The 23461-nt window shown below is 22.3% G+C and overlaps 3 protein-coding genes across 3 annotated transcripts; 2 read left to right on the top strand and 1 right to left on the bottom strand.

Moving 5' to 3' along the window:
* Positions 1 to 6782: 6782 nt before the first annotated feature.
* Positions 6783 to 9099, top strand: LOC112601926 (putative odorant receptor 92a). Its single transcript, XM_025349816.1, has 6 exons — positions 6783 to 7494; positions 7589 to 7673; positions 7773 to 7872; positions 7967 to 8086; positions 8408 to 8566; positions 9031 to 9099. The coding sequence occupies exons 1-6, from the start codon at positions 6783 to 6785 to the stop codon at positions 9097 to 9099; spliced, it is 1245 nt and encodes a 414-aa protein (XP_025205601.1).
* A 3773-nt stretch (positions 9100 to 12872) lies between these two features.
* Positions 12873 to 16896, top strand: LOC112601603. The gene is made up of 6 exons (XM_025349308.1): positions 12873 to 12996; positions 13297 to 13608; positions 14733 to 14776; positions 15886 to 16005; positions 16592 to 16750; positions 16843 to 16896. The coding sequence occupies exons 1-6, from the start codon at positions 12873 to 12875 to the stop codon at positions 16894 to 16896; spliced, it is 813 nt and encodes a 270-aa protein (XP_025205093.1).
* A 300-nt stretch (positions 16897 to 17196) lies between these two features.
* On the bottom strand, positions 17197 to 22283 carry LOC112601602. Its single transcript, XM_025349307.1, has 6 exons — positions 22131 to 22283; positions 21468 to 21974; positions 20904 to 21231; positions 20428 to 20829; positions 19297 to 19505; positions 17197 to 17263 (listed from the first exon to the last, which is right to left on the bottom strand). The coding sequence occupies exons 2-6, from the start codon at positions 21521 to 21523 to the stop codon at positions 17197 to 17199; spliced, it is 1062 nt and encodes a 353-aa protein (XP_025205092.1). The 5' UTR covers positions 21524 to 21974; positions 22131 to 22283.
* Positions 22284 to 23461: the final 1178 nt, after the last annotated feature.

Below are 23461 nucleotides of genomic sequence, written 5' to 3'. Positions count from 1 at the left end.
CATAAATAAATTACTATTTATTTGAGTTTAATATTCTTACACGTGATTTATCTATCATAACATTATAAATTATAATAATAATAAAATAATATAAACAAAAATTGTTATGATATATATATATATATATATATATTTATATTTTAATCGTGTTTTAGGTATGAAAAACAAACCATTAAATGAAAAATCAAATAACTTAAAAAAATTAATATTAATAAATCAAGATTATCAAAAATGTATGAAGTATGTTAAATTTTTTTTTCGTTTTCTTTTTTTTTTTTTTGTAAATTTTATTAAAACATTTCATAAAAGCCACAATTTTAGGACATTAAATAAAGTTTATAACGTGTTACGTCCAATTTTACTTTTTCAACTGTTCGCCGAATCAACATTAATAACACTACAGCCCTTCTTAGCTGTATTGGTAAGATTTTATATAATATGACATATTCAAATTAATTGTTAAATATTATGTGCATCTTAGAATCTAAATAAAGGGCTTTCACTGACTTCACCAGAAAGTATTAAATTAATCGCATCTGCATTAACGAACATCGTTCACTTATTTTCAACATGTTATATATTTAGTATAATTGATAATTGTGTAAGTATATTAAAATACCAAAATATTAACATATATATTAATTTTTATAAAAAAAAAATGAACACTTAAAGAGTATTCCTTAAATTGTGAAACTATTAAAATTATTATTTTTTGGATTTTATAAAACCTAATCTGTAACGATACAATTTTTAAAATTTGTTTTTTTTTCATATAAAAACTATCCTTTATTATTCAAAAAATTAAAATTTTAAGCAAATAATTATTTTTAAAATGTTTATATAACTAAAAAAAAATTATAACAAGTAATGTCTGAGTTATTAAAATGTAAGCACTAAAGATAAAAAAACCTTAAAAAGTTATTTAGAAAAATATGAATTATATATAATAATACATTTATTATATTATACCTGAACAAATTGTATAAATTAAAAAATATTGATAGATTTATATCAATTACTTCGATTTTCCAATCATTCATGAGTCGTCTATATTAAATTTGTATCGCGGGTACTTAATTATCAAACCCAAAAACATTCCTTAAAATAATATTGTAATTTTAAGTATTTGAAAAAATCATTAAGTAGATATACTAGAAATTTAAAAACCAAAATTTGAATAATTTCATCATTAAAGAAAAAAGTGGGGGAAGATTATTGTTAAATCAAGTGAACATTTAAACACGATAAACAAGTATATCATTATCTCAAATTATCTGAGATATTGTATATTTTTAATTTTTAAATTGCCTTATTTTTGCACTAATGAATGTTTAATTTTAATATAAATTTAAACAAAAATATATTTTTTCTATAATTAAATAATATATTACATAAAATTATACTTCAATGTAATTGATATATAATCATTTAATAAGTTATCACTGTATTTCAGAAAGACTCTATTAATTTCGCTTTATATAATTGCAATTGGACAAAAAAGAATATCACGTTTAAAAAATTATTATTACTTTCAATGCAAATAAATAATTCAGGAAATTTTAAACTAAAAGTATCGACACGAATAATAGTCAACTTACAGCTGTTCACAAATGTAACTATGAATATATTATTTATACAATGATTAATTTTTATTTTTATTTTTGTATTTAAAGATACTTTTTCTATGAGAACAAATGCTCTGATTAACAACTTCAATGGATACTTTATGTAGAAAATTAGATTTAATTGATACTTTTAGAAGGAGAACATTTTAAACTATCAGCACTTTTTAAAATAATTAGAAAAACTAAACAAAAATATGAACATGTTTTGTAGAATATTCGTATTTAAATAATTTTTTAGTAACCTTGGTTACCAAAAAGTTAAATATTATTCGCTTACGATCGTTTTTCATTGTACACAATAATTTATTTTTGAATCCAAACTCAATATAAAATTTAATTATACTCACTCAATGACGAGATAAACTTGATTCCTACTAACTGTAGAAGAATTACCAACTTTCTTCTCAGTTTAAAATTAACAATATACCAAGTATAGTGACATAAGATTTCATATACTGTAATTTAATTATAGTTATATTTTTATAAGAGAAGCATAAATTCTGATATAAACATTACAATCTTGGGTGTAGCAGTTTATATTGTAGTATTATTATAACTATAGTTCTTGAGTCAGTCAAGATCAGCAACCCACGGCTACTGTACATTAGTGCATTAAAATAATATATTATTATTATTCACAGTATTAAAATTTGTTTATTAATTTAACTTAAACGTATCTGGATTGTTTTATTAATCTATTCCATTCAACACTCGTTTTTATTACACAAATATTATGCACAATTATTATCGTTTGTAAATAAAATTGTATTATTCACAACTACATTTTATTTTTTCAGGTAATTCATAATACTTACAAAATAATATCAGTTCTGGTAAATCAATATAGATAGACACGCAAAGAATAATATAGGTATTTAGAACGATAGTACGCATATAGAAAATAGTTCACAGACTGCAATACTCGGATGGCATGGCTATATTATAACAAATACATATTGCCGACTATTACAACTTAAAAACACAGCAATACACTATTAATATATTTAAAAAAATAAAATAAATGTATAAATACTACATTGAAATTTTCTTTGTTTGCTTCTTGTTTTCTATTAGAATAATAAAATTATGAATTATCCTAATTGCGACTGCATACAAATTATTGGTTCGCATATCTGATAATTAACATCTGAATTTTATTAGTTACTAATATTTTCAAACACTTATAAATTACAAAACTGTATGTTATAATTTGAACAATTCGGTATAATAGCTAGACACGTTTATTATTTAATTATTATTTCTAATTCCCAAACGCTAAATAGTACTGTTTGGAATATTAATACAAATATATAAACAATTAAATTTAAAGTATAGAAATCATTTTTAAAGAAATTAATATAATTTTAAAAAAAAAAAATCAAAATTTATAGCAAAATTACTATTAAATGTATCAATTTAAAAAGTATTTATATGTTGAATGTTAATTTGAGGAATTCTAAAATTGATTTTGCATAAGAGTTTAGTGCATATAATTTTTTCGTTTAATAATTTATAAATGAAACAGAGCGTCATTATAGCTTTTTCACGATGATCAAGATAGAATTTTATATTTTTTTTCTAAATTGGATTATGGTCAACTTAAAAAATTGAATTTATTACTGATCATCGCATAAATCAACTTTAAACGTTATCGATTTTGTTAATTACGTCTATTTTTTTGGAGTTCAATAAGACTGAGTCAAATTCTATGAAGAAATGAACTAAAGTAAAATATCGGTTCTGTATGATTACGAACGTTATACCTTTTTGGTAACACAATTATGAACGATTGGATTGTCGGCAGATCAAAGAAATAATATTGTATACTTTATATTTAAACAATTGTGAGTTTATTTTCGATCAACGTTGTTATTTATTTTAATTTTTCATGTCGCTGTAAAGGAACACGTTTATAACAAAAAGATAATAAATATGATAAATAATTATTAATATCGCTTAAAGTCATCATTTTTTGGATAAGCGGTCTTTAAATTCAGTTGCTTAGGTAGACAGCGGTAACAACGTAATAATTTTCTCATTGATTCCCTAATAGAAAACTTGAAAGTTATAGTTATAATGTATGAATGTGAAAAGAACTTAAATTATTAAATAATTTTTAATATTTATTGGTAAGAAAGCTCATTAACGGATCAATGAAATGACAATGTTCTGATAAAAACTGTAGTGCCTGTGTTTAAAAAAAAAAAAAAAAAATAATAAATCTTTTCACACATCAAATGGTAAATATAATCATACAAGTTATAATGAGCAAAAATTTAAAAACAAATTTTAATAAAATATTTTAAGCAGCTGAAGAAAATACATCTGCAAGATTTTTAAAATTTATTTGAACCGAGTTATTTAGTAAAGGTGTACCAAACTTAATATTACACATAATGATATCGCATCAGTGCAAAAGGCAATTTATGAAAAAATAAAATGGAATCCAAATTATCCTACTTCTTTAAATTAAGCTGTATCTCAATTAAATAAAATATAAAATTATAATTTATTTACTCTCCTTCTGTACGGCTGATACCCGTATAGTGACCACGGGAAGTTAGGCTTTCAAGTATAAGTCCCCCCCCCCCGAGCTCACCTGCTTAAATCACATAACTCGGTCGGACCCTATAATCAAACGCCACTTAATTTGAACGGGACGTATCCCACTCCCTGTGACTGTTATAAAACTGGAACATTCTCTAATTGTTAGAGAGAATCTCGCCCGCCAGATTGAAAGCATCGAATCATCGTGCGTACGATCCAATCTCACCATATAAATGTTCAAATTATCATATTGTAAATAAAAAATAAAGACTATTTGATTACATACAATAAATCTGAGGGTTTAATTATTACAAGGTGGTGACTCACCGTTTGTAAGGATGAGAAAATCGATATATTGATGATATTCTCCCTAAAGCAATTATGTATCGATATTGATATTTATTTTTTTTTTTTTTTTAATTAAAATAGTTTAATTTTGACAATTTTTTCGAATAATATTGTAATCGAGTGAAAATGTTTTTTTTTTTGCCTCTTTCTATGCTTTTTTAATCTGATGACTTAATTTTTTTTTTTTGTGGTTAGATCCCCTCCATAAAAAATTTCTAGATCCTCCCATATCATCAATCTAATCAAATATCACTAATATCAGAATAAAAATATCGACATTTCGACAATATCGATATTTTTTTCGCATCCCTATCAGCTATTTGTGAGCACCGTCTCAACACGTAGACTATATACGGTTTTTATTAATTTTTGCATTCGTCATTTACGGGTACATAAAATATAAATAATAAATCGTGGGATTTATTTTTAATAAAATTGTTTCTGAAATTTAAAACAATATTTTTTTTTAATAAATATTTAGTATATTATTATTTTGTATCTAATATAGGTATCTAACAAACTAATGACAGAGTAATATTATTATTAGTGTACTTCGTTGCCCGTAAAAAAATGCCACTTCTTATGTAGGACTTAATAAAACTCACTTCATCATTAATTGATATTATGAACATTTTCGGCCTCCGACTTCCAACATCACATTGTCCGCCAGCGCTATTACTTATTTTTCGTTTAGCATTCTTTTAATAATTATATTTCTTTTTACTTGGTTCCTAAGACTCATGGCATGATTTTAAATAGCCTATACACTTCCTAGAGAATTGGACTATTAAATGCAAAAATAATTTTTCAAATCCTACTAATACGTTTAAAAATATATATTTTGGAAATCATTTTTGTTTTATTATTATAAAAAAATTATACACTCAGTTAATAATTTTTAAAAATGACTTCATAACCGTATTGATGATTTTTTTTTAAAAGTTGAATTAAGTAACGTTTTGAATGAAAAAAACTAATGGGAACTTTTTAATTTGTTCTCTAATCATCAATATAAAAATATTAAAATATATAAGATACTTGATTTAAAAGTTAAGACTTAATAATATTAATATTTGATAAATAAAATAAAACATATATTAATATTTTATTAAATATTTCAATACAATGATTTAAACCATGCTAACAACAATTCATTTTTTGCGTCTCCAAAATAACTTACTAAAAATAAGTAGATATTATATATTCAGTAATACTCTCATATTATTAGTTATTTTTTCATTCATTATACCATGTATATATGAAAAAAAACCTTTTTAAAAATGAGGTTCTTTTCTATTGATTAAGTAAATGGTTATTAAGAAACAATAAATGAATAATACATAACATGAATTTGGAATAACGTATATTTAATTTGTATTATGAGGAAATTGTTTTATATTATTTTCAGTAGTGTTTCTACTGAGTCCGACTTTAATACATTCATTTATTTTACAACTAAAATGCTTTTATTTCTAACTGCAAACTAGGAAGTATTAATAATAATTAACATTTTTGAAGTTTTGAGTTGTATTAATTTAATTATTATAGGTATACTTCAAAAATTTTTGAAAATATACATTAAACATTTATTTGAAACTACTGAAAATAAATTTTTTGTTATACAAGGTGATTATTTAAACAGTAACAATTTAATTCCTTTTTTTAAGTTTTTGAAAATATTTTTACATAATTTGAAGTTAAAATAAAACAAAAAATTTTGAAAAAATTCTATTTCATTTTATTTTTATTGTTAGAATTTATTTAATTGCTATTTTTTTGAATGACAGCATTCATTTTTAGTTTCATATTCCAAAATAAAATATTTTTCAAAAAATGTTAATACATGGATTAAAGATAAGTGTTTAAAATCGTATGTATCATATTTATGTAATAGTGGTAAAACCAATATATTATCACAGTCTTCTTGCAGATCTACTCCAATTTTCATCTAAATTTAAAATACATAATAGAGTTATAATTAATTAACAAGCACTTATTCGAAAGCTATAATTTTAATGTATACAATTTTCAAGAAAAAAATTTGTTTTGAATATGAATATTTCATTCAAAGAACTAAATACCTTAAAATATTATTATGATAAAAAAAATGAAAAAAATTTTTTTATAATGAATTCACGTTATTCATGTAAAAAATTATTGAAGTAAAGTAATTATTTTCGAGATTATGAGTGTTAACAAAAATATACATATTATGTATTATTTGTTATTTTTTTAGTGTACTTCAAAGATTACAAAAATAATATGAATTTCAATGATGAACAAAACTATATAATTAATCTGAAGTTAATGAAAATTACCGGTTTCTATCAATTAATAAGTCCTTACACTCCAAAATATTTTGGCTTCAACATTTATAAAGCTGGCGCGACAGTTGAAGTTATTTCTGGTATAATATCAATCTTGTTACTATGTTCAAGCTCGTATTATTACCTAGATAATACTAATGAACTGATGAATCACTTTATGCTGGTTGTAGCAATTTTTTTTTCAACTTTTAAAATATTTTGGATATCAAGAAATTCAGAAAAGATTTGGAATAATTTAGACATGACATCTTTCAATTTTTTATTATACACAAGACATAAAAAAGAAATACTTCAAATCGCTCGAGCTAAATCAATTTCAACAACAATTCTTTTTGTCGTACTTTGGTCTTCAGTAACTATTGCTTGGTGTATATCGCCATTTTTTGTCAAAGATGTTTATTTGAATGTTAAATTCAATGATAATATACGAAGATTTCGCTATAATTCACTTAATTACGTGTATCCAATCAATGAAGAATCCTACAATGAACATTTTTTATATTTTTATATCGTTGAAATGCTCCAAGTCGTATTTTGGGGTCATGGTACAGTGGCATATGATACTTTTGTGATATCAATATGTATTTCAATTGCATTCCAGCTAAAAGGAATAGCTGTTTCTTACATCAATCTAAACTATATAAAAGGTAAGTTTTTTTTAAAATGATTTATCTATACGCGATGTTATTGATCTTCAAAATATAATTATTTGAATTTTGTTTAACTTATGATTATATTTAGGTGATATAAAAAATCTTAAACCTAATGATTTAGAAGCAATATTTAATTTAAAGTTATTAATACAAGACCAACAAAATATGTTCAAGTAATTATTAATTATTTAACGAAACATATAATATATTATTTTTATTTATGTCTGAATTTGAATGGAATTATTATAAATATATTTATTAAATTATTTCAGAAAAATAAAAGAAATTTATAAAATATTTCAACCAGTGACATTTGTTCAACTAGCTGCTCAATCAATGTTAATTATATTACAAGCATATATGATTTTTATAGTAAATACTTAAAAAAATAAAACTTATAAATTTTTCTTTTCTACGTTAATTTAATATTTAATATATATATATATATATATATTTTAAATTTTAGAATCATTTTAATGGTTTTTCTTTATTATCAGTTCCAATAATAAAACTGACTGTAACCATAGCACCAAATATAATACATTTATTCATCACGTGCTATTTATATAGTAATATAAATGATCAAGTATGTAAATTTTTTTTTTTTTATAATTTTAAAGTTCTTATTAAGATTCTGATATATTTTAAGTAAGATAATATTAATAATAGTTGATAATAATTATTAAAAACATTAAAAATCTAGTGGCACAAGTAATCAGTATTTATTTTTCTGCTATCAATAATTAAATTTATTTGTGACTTCTCATACAATATTTTTACGATTTACGATTAAAAATAAGTACAATTTTGGTACTCTATCAATAGTAAACCTATTATTATATTATAATGATAATGTCAACAATTTGTCCATAACGTTTTATCAACTATATTTTATCACTTTTTGTAGAAAGATACGATGAACTTTGCATTATATAGTAGTAATTGGACAGCAATGAGCATAAAATATAAAAATATCCTGTTGTTAACAATGCAAATGAATGATGCAGAAAAACTGAAACTAAGAATATCGTTGACAAAAATAGTAAACTTAGAAATGTTTGCAAGTGTATGTATTATTTTATTAGTACCACACATTTTTTTTTTTTGAAACATCACAAATAATTAATAAACATATTTATATCTAATACTCGTACCTATCTTATATAAATTTTAAATTAAAAACAAAAAATCAAATTCTATGAGAAAAATACTAATTGAATATTCTTAAATAAAAAAATATGTATATACAAATTAAAAATAATACGAATTGTAGTACTATTATTAAAACTACTAAGACAGTAGTTTAGGTATCATTATTTTAAATGTACTTACTTAATTATGAATTAGGTTATTTTAATTTTTAAAAATATCAAAAGCTGTAGCCTGCAAAATCTGATTTAATAACATAAAAATACAATATATTCTAATCTAGATATTTTATTTGGTTTGAACTGCTAATATTTTGATGTAAATTCTAAAACAGTTTTTATTAGGTACACATTATTTATTTCATTTCATTTTTTATTTCAGGTAATGCATTTAACGTATAGCATAATTTCGGTGTTGGCAAAAAGTTATGGAAATACTAGAACTAAATAATAAAAATATTTTACATTGTAAAAAATATTTTAATTAATAACTATGATCATTCAACATAGATATACATATATAAGTACTTAGATTAAAAAATAAGTAATATATTTAATTTTTCTTTGAGTGTTTGTAAACTAGTCAATAATAATTAATTATTTATCACTATTTGTATAGTAAATATAAGATACTGAAATCATTGTTTTCAAATTCTACGGCTTGATATAGGTACATTATGTATTTATTGCATACGAGAATCCATACCATATACCTATAATATAGGTCCTATATAAGCTAGTACGAGTTTAATATATTTTTGATAATATATTCATTAGCACAATAGCACTTACAGTAAAACTTTATGGGCCTAGCCCTTCAAAAATAACTCATAGTCTCATTAAGGTAATATAATATTAATGATTTGATATTAATTCAAAACGAATAAAAAATAATTATTTATATCGACAGTAAAATTCCAAACTATAATCACTTAAACTGACATAACTTCATATGGTACAAAGCATTTTATAATTTTTCTTGTTTAATTTTCTATTAAGTATATATTTTATATTTTGTTGTCAAATTGTATATAAATGTTTTCGTTGTATATAATCCTAATAACAGATCCTATTCAATTAACATTTTTATTTTTATTTTTTTAGTAAATATAACCTTTCTATAAAACTTAGTAAATAGTAACATGTCTAACTTTAAATTTGTTGAAAGAAATTTGAACAAGTTATTAATAAAGATAAAATATAATGATATAAGAATAAAAATAATGATATTGTTATTTATTATTTTTTATTATAAAAATAGGCAATTAATAAGCAAGTGGAAGCAAAGCTTTAATGGGTTACTTTTTAGAAAAATTAATAGAAAACTTCAGATTAGTTACGTTATTGGATAAAATACTATAGTTGTATTATTGATAACTTATCAATGATAACACAATTAAATTTAGTTTTTAACTTAAATATTTGTGGGTTAAAATTTAAGATTATTGAAACAAATAATGATAGTACAATAACGTCAATAACATGTATTGATACATTGATATTTGATACTCTTGGAGCCATCAAAATTATTTTATGATCAATGACTGTTATAATATATATTTTTACAAACTACATGGCGTTTTGTGTAATTAACATTTAATGCTATTAACCTTAGTACATTTTTTAAATATTTTTATTTCATGCATAAACTAATTACAATTTTAAATTAACTTAATTATATCATATTATAAGCAAAAATAAGTATATAAGTCTTTTGAATATTTTCTTGTGTTTTAATACTTAATTAAACCAATATTAATTAAAATGAAATACAAAAATTTACTATACAAAAAACTATTAATCTTGATATATGGTATTTTACTAAATATTTAAGCTCAATATAACAATGCCGGGTGGCATGAACGTTCATTAAATATTTAATGAATCAATAGCACGTCATTGAACGAATAAAAATTTATTCATCCTCTAAACGTTCACTAAACATTCAAAAGGATTATTGAGTCATTAAATTATTGGTTAGCAGTTAATTAAACTAATGATCCAATTTTGGCTCATCAAAATTTTAGTCAGTCATTACTTGTTATCACGATGTCACTACGCTTTTATTTATATTTGAATTAAAACAGCTGAAGAGTTGTTACCTTTTTTCTTGTGATATGTTTCAAAATTCAACGTAAAACTTAGTATTATGTTTAAAACCAATAGATTTGTATTCAATTGTTAGTGCAATCTAAATAGTGCAATAAAAATATTCAATGGTTCGAAAAAAGCGTTCGTTAAATAAATTTAAAGAACGGTCATGTACAACTTGGCATAAATAGTTTAATGTAATATTACACCTTAAGTTTATTTTTTAATAATTATTATTAATAAAAAGAGTGATTTCTTAAAATTATGAATTAAGTAGATTATGTAATAATATAGATTTGAAAAATTACCAAGAATTTAAAATACATACTATTTTTTTTTATTATTTATAATAAACTTGAATATAAATAATTAAATTATTTATTATTCAACATAAGGTTATTAGAAAAATATACCTTTAAGTGCTACAATGACAAATTTATAAATAATTTTAAAATAATATTTATTTTTTTTTTTGATTTTAATTTTAATTACTAGAACAAACATTTTGTCAAATTATTGATATGATAAATACTTTATGTATTATTAAATTTGTAATATTTTTTTAATCTTTTGACACAATTAAATATATGCAGTTATTAATTATTTAAAAAAATATATTAATCTACTATAATATTATAAAATTAGTCATTTTCAATTAATGGTTTGATAATTATGTATAATTGAATTGAAATCGTTGGGTTATTAATATTTATTAAAGATATAAGTTATAGTAATAATTAATATTTGACTTCAGACCAATGATTAACTATTAAGAGTATATTTAAAAAAAATTATTAATTTATATATTTATTAATGGTTATAACTCACGAATATTTGTATATGATAAAAATAAAAAGCTTATCGAATACCATTCTTCAAAAGAAATTCTTACGTGAAAAATATCGAACATTTCAAAAAGCCCAATATCAACTTAGAATATAATCTTGACTATCAGTTTTACATCATTTACTGCAGTTTTAATCGTAAGTTCTAGTGATAATAATATGTTAGTAAAATTTCCCAATATTTAATAAATATACTTAGATAATTTGGTTAAAAATATTAACTTCTAAATTATATAAAATAGTTTTACATTATAAATAATATGAATAATAAAATATTTTTTTTCAAATTATTCTACTTTTATATCATTAATTTACTAAAAATATGTCACATACAATAAAAATATATTCATTATACTCCTATAATAAGGAAAAATGGATACAAAGCTAAGAAATGTATATTTCGGAACTCACTTACTCAATTAAAAATATTTATTTGAAATCGTCTGTAAACTTATTCATTACAATTTTTTAAACGAGTATATTATTCTTCATTTGATAAATAAATAATATTTTTTAGAAGCTAGTTTCTTATGGTATTTTGCACATATCTATAAAGTTGAAATTAATTATTTTATAAAAATAATTAGTTTGATATGTAACTGATGCATCAGTAGACTAATTATTTGAGTATCATTTTTAAATTTTCGAAATAATAACATAATCTACTTCCACAATTCACTTAAATCATTGTAAAATATTTTCAGAAAATTGGGTAAATTTTGCATTACGTTTTATCAAATTATTTATTTTTATATTTAAAATTACATGTTCATATTTAAAACTTTATAATAATATTTCAAATTATTATTTTTAAACTATACGATAAATATGCGCTAAATAAAATATATAATTCTCTAGAAATGCAATTTAATATTTTTATTTAATGTTCAAACATTATACTAAAGTTATTACCAGCCAATAGTTATGCATGCTCATTTCTGTTTTTTATTAAAATGTTTATCATAGTACAAATTACAATAATTAAAAAGTAATGTCTTATAAGCTCAATTTTTAACAAAATTGTAAATTATTTTAAAAATATTCAAATTTTATAACTTTATATTTTCTATTATAGTATAAAATTCCCTTGGCGCAGCCATTAAAAAAGCTTAAAATTGTCAATGTGTCACGTCTTCTCTTCACCCGCTTTATAGTCTCTACAAATATTTTACACGTCCCCCGAACACAATCATACCATATAATGTATTACTGCTTAAGTAATTATGTTTACTTATATAAACTTTTATTTTAAACAGTGGCTCCATTACAATATCATATCAATACAACGATGATACAAGAAAATACAAAAAATTATATTACCAATTTACAGTTAATGAAGCTAATTGGATTATATCAATTACTAAATCCAAATGCTACAACATTATTTGGATACAGTATTTATAAACTAGGCGGTTTTATTTCAATTTTATATCTTATAGTACACATTATAATATGCAATATAAGTATATATTATTCTCAATATGATTTTACTGCAATCGTTAGATATATCATTTTTATGTATGCAATAATTTTTATTATAATTAAAATAAGCTTTGTTATTATTAAATCCGATAAATTATGGAATTTTATAAGTTTTACATCTATCACATTTTTATCTTATAGTGGTCACCAAAAATATTTTCTAATAAATGCTCGAGTAATATCATTAATGTTTTCAAATATTATCACAATACTATGGGTTGCTTTTTTAGGGTTATGGATTTTCTCTCCAATCATTACAAAGGACAATTATTTATATATTAAATCCAAAAATAGTACATACATTCAATACCGATACAATATACTAAATTTAATATTTCCGGTATCAACTCAATTTTATAATGATAACTTCAACGTGTTTTATTTAATCGAAGTAATAACTTTATCGGTTTATGGATATTCGATGATTATTTTCGATTTTTTGTTTATTTCTTATTGCATAACCATCGCCTTTCAATTAAAAACGATCGCATCATCATACAGCTCATTAGGATATAACCTTACCAACAACAATAAAATTAAAAGTAAGCTATAATTTTTACATATTAAACTTTTTCATATAATCGTATAGTATATAATTTTTTTATAGGTAGGAATAACAGTAGTATACTGGTGGATATTTAATAAAAATAATAAACATTTAAAAACTATGGTCATTTTAATTTACTTTAAAATATTATAATATTGTTATCTATTTTTTTCGACCAAATACACATTGTTATTCATATATTAGTTTTATTTATTTATTTTTTATTCAAATAAATACTCGGCAGCAATGACCATTGGGTGATATTAATACAAGCGAAAGAGAGAAAAAAAGGGAAACAAAAAGAATTTATAATTGAATTACATGTAGTTTGCTTATAGCTAATTGAGACTGGATAGTTTAATATATGTATTTAAGATAATATACATTTTAAACTTGAGATAGTGTGGATTAATGATTATATTTTATTTGTTAAATATATTAATTTTATTATAACACTTAATAACAATACTATTTTAAAATACTCTTTGACTATCAGAATGACAACTAAGTATACTAACCACAATAAAAGAAGTGTAGAAGTGTCCCTCGTTTTTAATTTATTATGTGTCAATTTGCGTAATATTTATTTATTTTTATAATTATCGGTCGACCCTAAATTTAAATCCTCCTCCATAATGAAATATTTATATCGATTTTGAGGAAATAATTAATCGCTTTTCTAAAGAAAAAAATAGTAATTTAGAATTTGTGCTGCAAGATTGAATTTTATTTTATATTACCTATATATTTTGCGCATTTAAATATTATTAACAAACCGTATTCATTTATGTATGGGTGCTTAAAATATATATATGTTTAATTCATTAAAAATATTTATAAATTATTCTATACTTTATACACCACTTTTTAAAATTTTTATAACCACTTCCGAAAATTTTTCCTGACTTTGTACTCAATAAATACCTTTTGTCTAGTAAATAGTGATATAGCACATATTTACAACTAACAGACTGCTGTATTTCAATTATAGTTTAGTAGAATTTCCAGTGAAATAAGTCCATGACTTAACTTCCACCTCAACAAGAATAAACTTAAGAATAAAAGTGTTAATCAAAAATGACTTTCATTTTTTCTATGTTTTTTTTATGTTTTTACCAGTTGTCTCTTGCATCTCTAACGGTGATTACCAATCATCGACAACGGTACTTAAAGTTCTCAATGGCTCTAAGTAAACAACGGTGTACAGCCATAACGATTTAAATTGTTTAGTTTTTTAATTTTCCTGACGTATTCAACTATTAATGTATTTCTTCAATTCCAAATTCCTATGAGCTTTAATTGTGCCATTATTATTTGTATCTAGACAATATCTCTATAAAATATCACGTTTATAAATATTAGATTTAAAACAGATTATCGCTTTTCTGACTTTGAAGTAGCCATATATGACATTTCCAGTTTCTTTGTGATAAAACTAACTGTCTATGAGCTGTTTATTTAGTTTGACATCAACATTGCCATGTTCAGTAATTTTTGATTCACACTTTTATTGTCTGACATAATATGTTTTGTTAATTTTACATGGACTTCACGTTTATCGTATTCGTCCTTAACTAGGGAATTTATTATTATAACAATTTTTAATAATCATATTACTATGTAAATTGTTCATTTTTGACCATTAAATAAGGTAACTCTTAACTATAATTTGACCTCATTGAAATTTTTAATGTAGCCTAATTTACCGAGCAACACATCGCCGCATCAACCTAAAACTTAAAAATTTCTAAGAATTTTTATAAAAATTAGCAAATAGTTTCGTAATGTAATACTATAAACACATTTTAACTAAACATCAATTAGAAACAATGATTAATTACTTACTTAATAATTTACCTTTACACATTTTAGTTTTATAATATCAAACTAAATTATATTATTTATCTGTGACATAATATCATGAATATTGGTGTTTTAGACGAAGAAAACCAGTTAATAAATGAAAAACCAATGGATATAATTAATTTGATACTAATAATTCAAGATCATCAAAAATTGACTAAGTAATATGCGTCCTAAATTCTAATATTATATCTAAAAATGTATAAATACCAATATAATAGATTTAATTAAAATTATTATTTTTAGGAAAATTCATGAAATTTATGATCTGTTACGTCCCATTATATTTTTTCAATTGCTATCTGAATCAATATTTATGTCATTAATTCCTTTTGTAATTGTTTTGGTAAGATTTTATAAAATACTAATTAAAATCAACGTATTAATTTATATTTTTTATTTATTTTAGAATTCAAAAAAAGGTGTACCACTAACTTCACCAGAAAGTATTAAATTTATCTCAACTGCAGTATTTAACACCGGTCACTTATTCTTAGCATGCTATTTATTCAGTTTAATAAATAAATATGTAAGTAAAACATTAACAAAATAAATTTTTATTAATTTATTATAATTTTATCTTTAAAATTAAACCTTTTAAAAATTGTATTTTTTGATTAGTGACAAAAAAAATTTGAGAATATTTATATCATAAATTTAATTGTTTCATATTTAATTATACTGGACTTTATAAATAATACCTATATTATATATATATGGCTAATATTTGTTTAACTTACAATTTAAGTGATATATTTTTACAAACAAATTACAATTCAAAAATGTTATGTATAACACATAACTGTTATTAATGGTGCAAACTAAACAGTTAAAAAATGCAATTATTATTACTCCTGAATTTTTTTTAGGTGGGTTCCCCTAGCTTTAAAATATCTTTATAAATTTACTACGTATAAAAATAAATTATGAAATTATAGACCCGTCTACTTTTTGAAAATTATTTGGTAGGTAGGTTGTATATTTTCCATTCAATACACAACTCCTATTCATTTTTCAGTGTGCGCCACTGACTATTATAATGTATAATAATTATTTATTTACAATGCATCTATGTTTTTCTATACAACAGCCTACAGTATCTAACTTAATTTCAGAATGATACAATAAATTTTGCTTTATACAATTGTAATTGGATAGAAATGAACATTAATTTCAAGAAATTATTATTGTTTACAATGAAAATGAATAACGCAAACAACTTTAAACTTAATATATCACCAAAAATTATGGTCAATTTAAAATTATTCACAAATGTAAGTAATAAATTAAAAAAAAAAATTATAACCATTAATACTATGCATAAAAAGTTTTATTTAATATTGATAGAACAATTTTATATTTTCAGGTTATTCATACAAGCTACAAAATAATACCAGTTTTAAAATCAATAGTAACTTAGTTCAGAGGAACTTTAGAATGAAAATAATGCTGATAAAATAAAATAAATTATTCAACTCATATATAAAAACAATAATAATTATTAGTTTAAGAAGTTGATTTTTAATAGATTTACATCTGTAAAATAATATTTATAAAAAAATAAATAAGTCGTTTTTGAGTATATTTCGTATTCAATTCGAATATATTTTCAGAAATTTAAGAAATAGTAGTGGTTTTTTGACAATATTTGGGTGCACGTACGACAACAGCACTCTGTAATTTCTTTTACACTATAAACACTAATCATAAATTACTACGTTCATACATTAAGAAAATTGCCTGTATTGAACTCCTTAAAAACGTTCGGTATGACAATATCAAATCCCCTTAATATTAATATTAACTTTTTAATGAATTTTATAATTTGTAAAAATTCTATTAGTTTAATATAATCAATACTAGACTATATAGTAAATATTACATTTATTTTATATAATATGTTAATTGTATAACCATTTACAACCATTACTGAGAAATATTACCCTTAATACATGACTAGTTAGTAACTTAATAACTCAGTATTTACACGTACACGTTTGAAATCTGGTTAAGATACGCAGGAATACCATAGTGTGCCACTCCATTCTAACTTTAAAAATACAAATTGAACACTGAATGAAAGACATTAAGTTTATCGTGTGATGTAGATACAAATTAGAATTTAATATATTTTATTTCATTAATAAATGTACTATAATAAATATAATACATTTAAAATCAGTAGATTGTTATTAACAATTAAACAAACTTAACAAAATAGATGTTACTTATTATATTAATAGTTTTATAAATTAATAATTTAGGATTGAATTATATCAATTTATCTAAGACTATAAAAATTATTTAATATAAATAAAAAAATACGATACAAGTCTGTACTATATTTCAAAATATGTTTTTTATTTATCAGCTTCAAGTAAAAAGAAATGTTTCATGTTTTTAAAATTTATGTGAAATATAATTTCTTTTTCTATTCCATCATTACATATAATCTAAACTTAAAATATTTATAATTTGTTACGACAGTTATTTAATGCAAATTTAAAATGTATTTGTTAACATCTCTATGTTTTATTTTGTGTTAATATTATTTATTAAATTAATAATAACTAATAACAAATACATTTTTCAATATTTAGAAGAGATTAGGTGTAAGGGCAATATTTTAAAACCTACTTTTTATAATATATAGATATTTAAATATATTTTTAAATCATAAATATAGTGTAAAAAAAAATTTACCTTTTATAAATATATAAAAAATTAATATGTAGTTTGAATACATTGTTTATTTAAAATTATAGGTAAGTTTGCAAGCTTGCGTGTTTTATCAAACGTTTTTCAGTTCATTTAATACACCTTAAACAATTTTAGGAAAGTGGATAACTTATTAATTCATCAGTTTATTAATTATTTATATATTTTAAGTTATAAGAAAAGCGATGAATGAGTAATAACTTATGTATTAGGTTTACAATGACGTGTCTTTATTTTTAATTTTTTTTTTTCAAACCTGACCTTTAATAAACCCAACAGTTGTATTATATTGAAAGCAAATGTTATATTTTTATGTGTACCAAATTTATTTTTTAATTATACAAAAATAATTTAATACCAGTAAATCACTATTAATTTTATGCTGACGTAAATCGGACAAAATGATTTTGGCACGATATGTTTTGCTAACGAGAATAGGTTACATTCGAATGGCATGTGTTTAAATGACATCTGGTCGAATAAAAAGTAATCATAATACCATTTATTCGAACATTAATGTGTTCTATGGTTATTGACAGGATACATTTCCTTGGATATTATAATTTATTATTTGTATATATACATAGTATAAATCATTTTAAATATATATAGTACAATAATTCTAAATTGTTGTACAAAACAAATCAATATAATTGTATACAACATAACTAAGTAAATTCTTAAATATCTATGATAAATAAAACCACAAAATATTATTATCAGGTGTACAACAATTGAAAAATAATATTTATACAATATGAAATACAATTAAAAGTACTAAAAACTTACTTACTGAATTTTTAAATAAAACGATTAAACATTAGGTTAAATAGATATTGGTATATAATATTCTATGGTTTTTTTTTTTTTTTTTAAGTCATGTTTATTACTGTGCATTTTATAATTTTACCATATAATAGATATAATATTTTATTTAAAATTTAAATTGATTAAAATAAATGTGTGTTAATAATATACATATTCAATATGTTGATAACAAATATCTACATGATTTCATTTTTTAATGCTTTTGAAAACAAATTCTAATACCAGAACAATCATTGAAATTATATAGCCAACGAATAAAAACACAAAAGCAAACCATAAATCATTTAATGAATATGCTTTTAAATCTTTTGATGAGTTAGAATTTAGTGGCTGATAATATACTACCTCTAACTTTTGAATATCTATTTTCCATTTGTCAGTAATTCCAGCTTCTTGAAAACGTGTAAGAAGATCATTTAGCTCGTTCAAAAACGGAAAGTCTATTGAAATTGCATATGTTAAATAATGTTTTAGTGGACATTCCTATAGAAAGAAAAGCATAAGTTATCAAACAATTAATGACAAATAATTACGTTATATTTACGTATATATCATTAATATACATTCAATAATTAATAAGACTAGGTTACAACTAAAATACAATAGTATTACTATTTACTAGCTACCATTGAATAGGACAAATATAGATTAAAATAATATAACCAAATAGGTATTTTCAATAGAAAAATGATTAGGAGTTAAAAATAAACATTTTAATAATATGAAATAATAACTGAACTTCAACAAGAATAAGTTGAAAGAGAAATCTTTTGGTAATACGTCCACAAAAGTTATATATTTCTTATAACATGAAATAAAATATCACATTCAAAAGGATAAAAAATAAAGTCATTATTTTTTATAGGTATTGATACTAAATGTAGGGACTTTGAGTTTATTATAATTAATAACTTATTTAATATATATTTAGTTGTATTGAATTTCAGTTTTTATACTTATGATTTACAGGATTTTTCTAAGCAAATCTTTGCATTTTACGCATTTCACCAAACAAGGTAATTACCTACTATTTTCTGTAAAAACTTTTTTAGTTTAATTTAATAATAATAAAAATAAAGGGAAAAATAGATAAATGCTCTACTATACACTAGGTGTCGATTAAACTTCGTAATTGAGGAATAATTCATTACATACAAAAAACTATTCTGAGCGATTCTAGTCTATCGGCCTATTTCATTAAGTATATTTTATGATATATTTATAATACTAATAATATATTTTATTTTATTATTATTGATATAGCTAGAAGGTTAAATTAATTTTATTTCCAAAACCGTTGCATTTTAAAATTTTGTTGTGTGATAAATGCTATGTGATTTTAATTTTAATTATTAATTAAATTAATATCAAAAAACATGCACCTATAATAAACAGTGAAATTTACCTGAACCACATGCAATGCAAAACTTTGTTGTTGAAAATGTCCAATAAAATTTAAAGACTTTGAAAGACTCAAATTCATAATCCTTGCAATAAAGACAAATTTTGATGCAATATAACTTTGTCTATCTTTTTCTACATCTATTTTATTTGCAAGGGATTTTGTATGGGAATACATCGCCAAAGCATCCCGAACATATTGTAATGAAGTTCGAATTTCCATTCCACTTTTATCAAGTTCTTCTAATGTGTCGATTTCTTTTTGACTAGTTTCTGTGCTTAACTTTGTCACCATTGATGCTTGGAATAAAGTAACGATAACAAAACAAGCTACCGAACACGATACAAACAATATACGCCCGGCCACATGTTTTGGTAAACTACAAACGCCCATACCCAAAACAACCTAAAACACATATTAAAATCTACGTAATGGTATGTAGTCGAAATAATATTGTTGATAATTTTTGATTTTTTTACCTGGAGGCTAGTCATAAATGGATCAGATATTTTTCGCCCGCCAAACAAATTTAATTTATTAAAAAGCTGGAAAGACTTGGTCATCAACGCATACGTAACAGCCACACACAACCAAACCTCAACGCTAAAAGTCATCCACAATATCTGAAAACTAGTCAACACTTCGGCTTTTGGCACAATAAAACATATGTAATCTAAACCGTTAGTGAGGGTATACTTATACGGCTTTTGGATCATCGGATCGTTCAGAAAACGGCTGTTGAATGACACGTCTGCTCGGCCGTAAACCACTTCAGCAAGTACACCTGTATATGTTCCATTCATTAACCTACAACGTAATAGCAGAATTTCAAAATCGATTTTTAAACATACTGAAATAAATATTTTTAATAAACTTGAGTATTCTACAATTTGTTTGCCGATTAAAATAATAAATTAAACGATATTATTCGTTATTAATATACTGAAAACTATGCAGTATAATATCTACAAGTTTTAGGTAAAATATAATATTAGTATATTTCATTAAGTATTAAAATATTGATTTTTAATAAAGCAACAAACCTATATCCAAATCCGGGTTGATCTGAAAACAAAGATATTTTAAGAGAAAAATTCATTCTTTTCGAAAACGCTTCCAATGTTCTCCAGTCTGGTCCAGTCCATTCACCATTATGAAATATTATAGATGGTATCCTCGGAAATATAACTGCTCGTAATGGATATTGCTTCACATTATTTATTCCATAATTTAATTTACTGGCAGTAACGTATTTGTAAAATCCATCATCGAATATCCTCAGAACTTTTAAATTGTTTAAATTCAACAAGGAAATTTTAAAAACTTTGAAAGTTTCCCAAATAAGTTTGATTTGTGGCCATATTTTTTTGGTATTCAACTTTTTTTCACTAACTATTAAATAAGTCTTGGTAGTATGCCAAAATTGGCGATTATATATACTTTCGTCAAAAAAAAATTGTTCATCTTCAATATAAATTATGTAATAGTCACTTAATGATACATTCTCGATTAATGTACTATTGTATACATAAAATGTAGAATAAAACGACCTGAAATAAAGAATAACCTAATGTTTATCATAAAATAATATAACTGGTAAGTTATAAGTTACTGTTACCAACAGTTATGGTATTTTAAAAGATATTTTTAGCAATTAAAACAAGTATAAAAATTTAAATAAACTGTAAGTCGCATTAATTTATTACTTTTGTAAAATTTTGTAGAAATTTGCTGCAGATTTTTCAGCCAGCAATACAACATGCGTTCCGGTTATATGATTGCAGTAATGATGAGAAATATTTTGTAAAAAATGTTCATTGTTATTTATATTGTGATAATTGTCTACATTTATAGCTTCATAACTTGACCATAATATCAGGACATATAACAATATTGGGAAAAACATAATATAATTAACCATATAGTATAATGATAACCACTATATTAGATGTAAGTGCCTACTAAAAAGTTCAACAAATTATAAGGTACAAAAACCAAAATATTAGTAAAATATTGAACCTTCTCATTCGTGAAATATGAGCAAAAGTGTTCCATAAATAATATGGAATATGTATTTTTGTATTTACATTTTGATACTACTCGTATTAGATGAATTAATAATTAAAATATGTCATACACTTTGACGAACATAAATACATATTGTATCACACCACTCAAGGAACCTTTAAAATTACGAAACTAAAAAGTATTTAACAATATGTCATCGTCATTCATCATATCTGTAGAAGTATTTTTCAAAACAATTAACCATCATATTTAGATTCTACAACAAACAATATAATCATTTTCTTGACAAACAGTTGAACAATGGAAGCAAAAAATATATTTATTATTTTTAATTTTGACATAATTCTTGACGAAAAAATGTAGAATATCTAGATAATATGATTATTAAAACTATGTTTAACAATAGAATTATTTATTTAATAATTGTATTTTTTTCATAATCATTATGAATTATTATTTTTACTACATAATATAATATTTATATTTATACATTATTACCTATAATATAATAATTTAGAAACGTAATATTTCATTAGATTCTAATAAATTTAAAGGAATGAAGTGGATTATATTATTAAACACATTACTCGAATGCTTTAAATTTGAAGACCAAAGAAGCAAACACCACATACCGTATCTATTTGAAAAGCATCCAAAAACCTGTCTTGAAATTAAATACCAACATCATCAATTTCTTAATGGAAATTAAATTATATGATCTGATATATAAGCATAAAATCCTCTATGAACTAGCTATTTATAAATATACGAGTATATTGTAAATATTGTAAACTAATCACCGAGTAGCTGATGTAATAAATACCAATAAAAAAAAAAATAAAAAAATAATTTAATATTATATTTCAACAATTTACTTTTTATACTTAGAGTATAATATATCTTATATAATAACCAATTAATAAAATAATAGCAATATTATTTCGTTTTGTATAGAATGCTATACGTTTTTCTTATATTAAAATTACACAATTATTATTCATCCTGTTTC

The sequence above is a fragment of the Melanaphis sacchari genome, unplaced genomic scaffold, assembly GCF_002803265.2.
Source record: "Melanaphis sacchari strain LSU unplaced genomic scaffold, SCAv2.0 Contig7_pilon_pilon, whole genome shotgun sequence".
NCBI classification, from domain to species: domain Eukaryota; kingdom Metazoa; phylum Arthropoda; class Insecta; order Hemiptera; family Aphididae; genus Melanaphis; species Melanaphis sacchari.
This window is presented reverse-complemented; position numbering and strand designations above follow the sequence as displayed.

What these genes read in the sequence shown, in the direction of transcription:
- LOC112601926 (XM_025349816.1), top strand. Translation starts at nt 6,783, where the DNA reads ATGAATTTCAATGATGAACAAAACTATATAATTAATCTGAAGTTAATG. An exon ending in GACCAACAAAATATGTTCAA is followed by an intron (nt 7,674 to 7,772) that starts GTAATTATTAAT and finishes AAATTATTTCAG; the next exon opens with AAAAATAAAAGAAATTTATA. An exon ending in ATAGTAATATAAATGATCAA is followed by an intron (nt 8,087 to 8,407) that starts GTATGTAAATTT and finishes CACTTTTTGTAG; the next exon opens with AAAGATACGATGAACTTTGC.
- LOC112601603 (XM_025349308.1), top strand. Translation starts at nt 12,873, where the DNA reads ATGATACAAGAAAATACAAAAAATTATATTACCAATTTACAGTTAATG. An exon ending in CAACAACAATAAAATTAAAA is followed by an intron (nt 13,609 to 14,732) that starts GTAAGCTATAAT and finishes TGTTTTTACCAG; the next exon opens with TTGTCTCTTGCATCTCTAAC. An exon ending in ATTTAAAATTATTCACAAAT is followed by an intron (nt 16,751 to 16,842) that starts GTAAGTAATAAA and finishes TTATATTTTCAG; the next exon opens with GTTATTCATACAAGCTACAA.
- LOC112601602 (XM_025349307.1), bottom strand. Translation starts at nt 21,523, where the DNA reads ATGAATTTTTCTCTTAAAATATCTTTGTTTTCAGATCAACCCGGATTT. An exon ending in CAACCCGGATTTGGATATAG is followed by an intron (nt 21,232 to 21,467) that starts GTTTGTTGCTTT and finishes ATTACGTTGTAG; the next exon opens with GTTAATGAATGGAACATATA. An exon ending in TATTCATTAAATGATTTATG is followed by an intron (nt 17,264 to 19,296) that starts GTTTGCTTTTGT and finishes ATTAATATTAAG; the next exon opens with GGGATTTGATATTGTCATAC.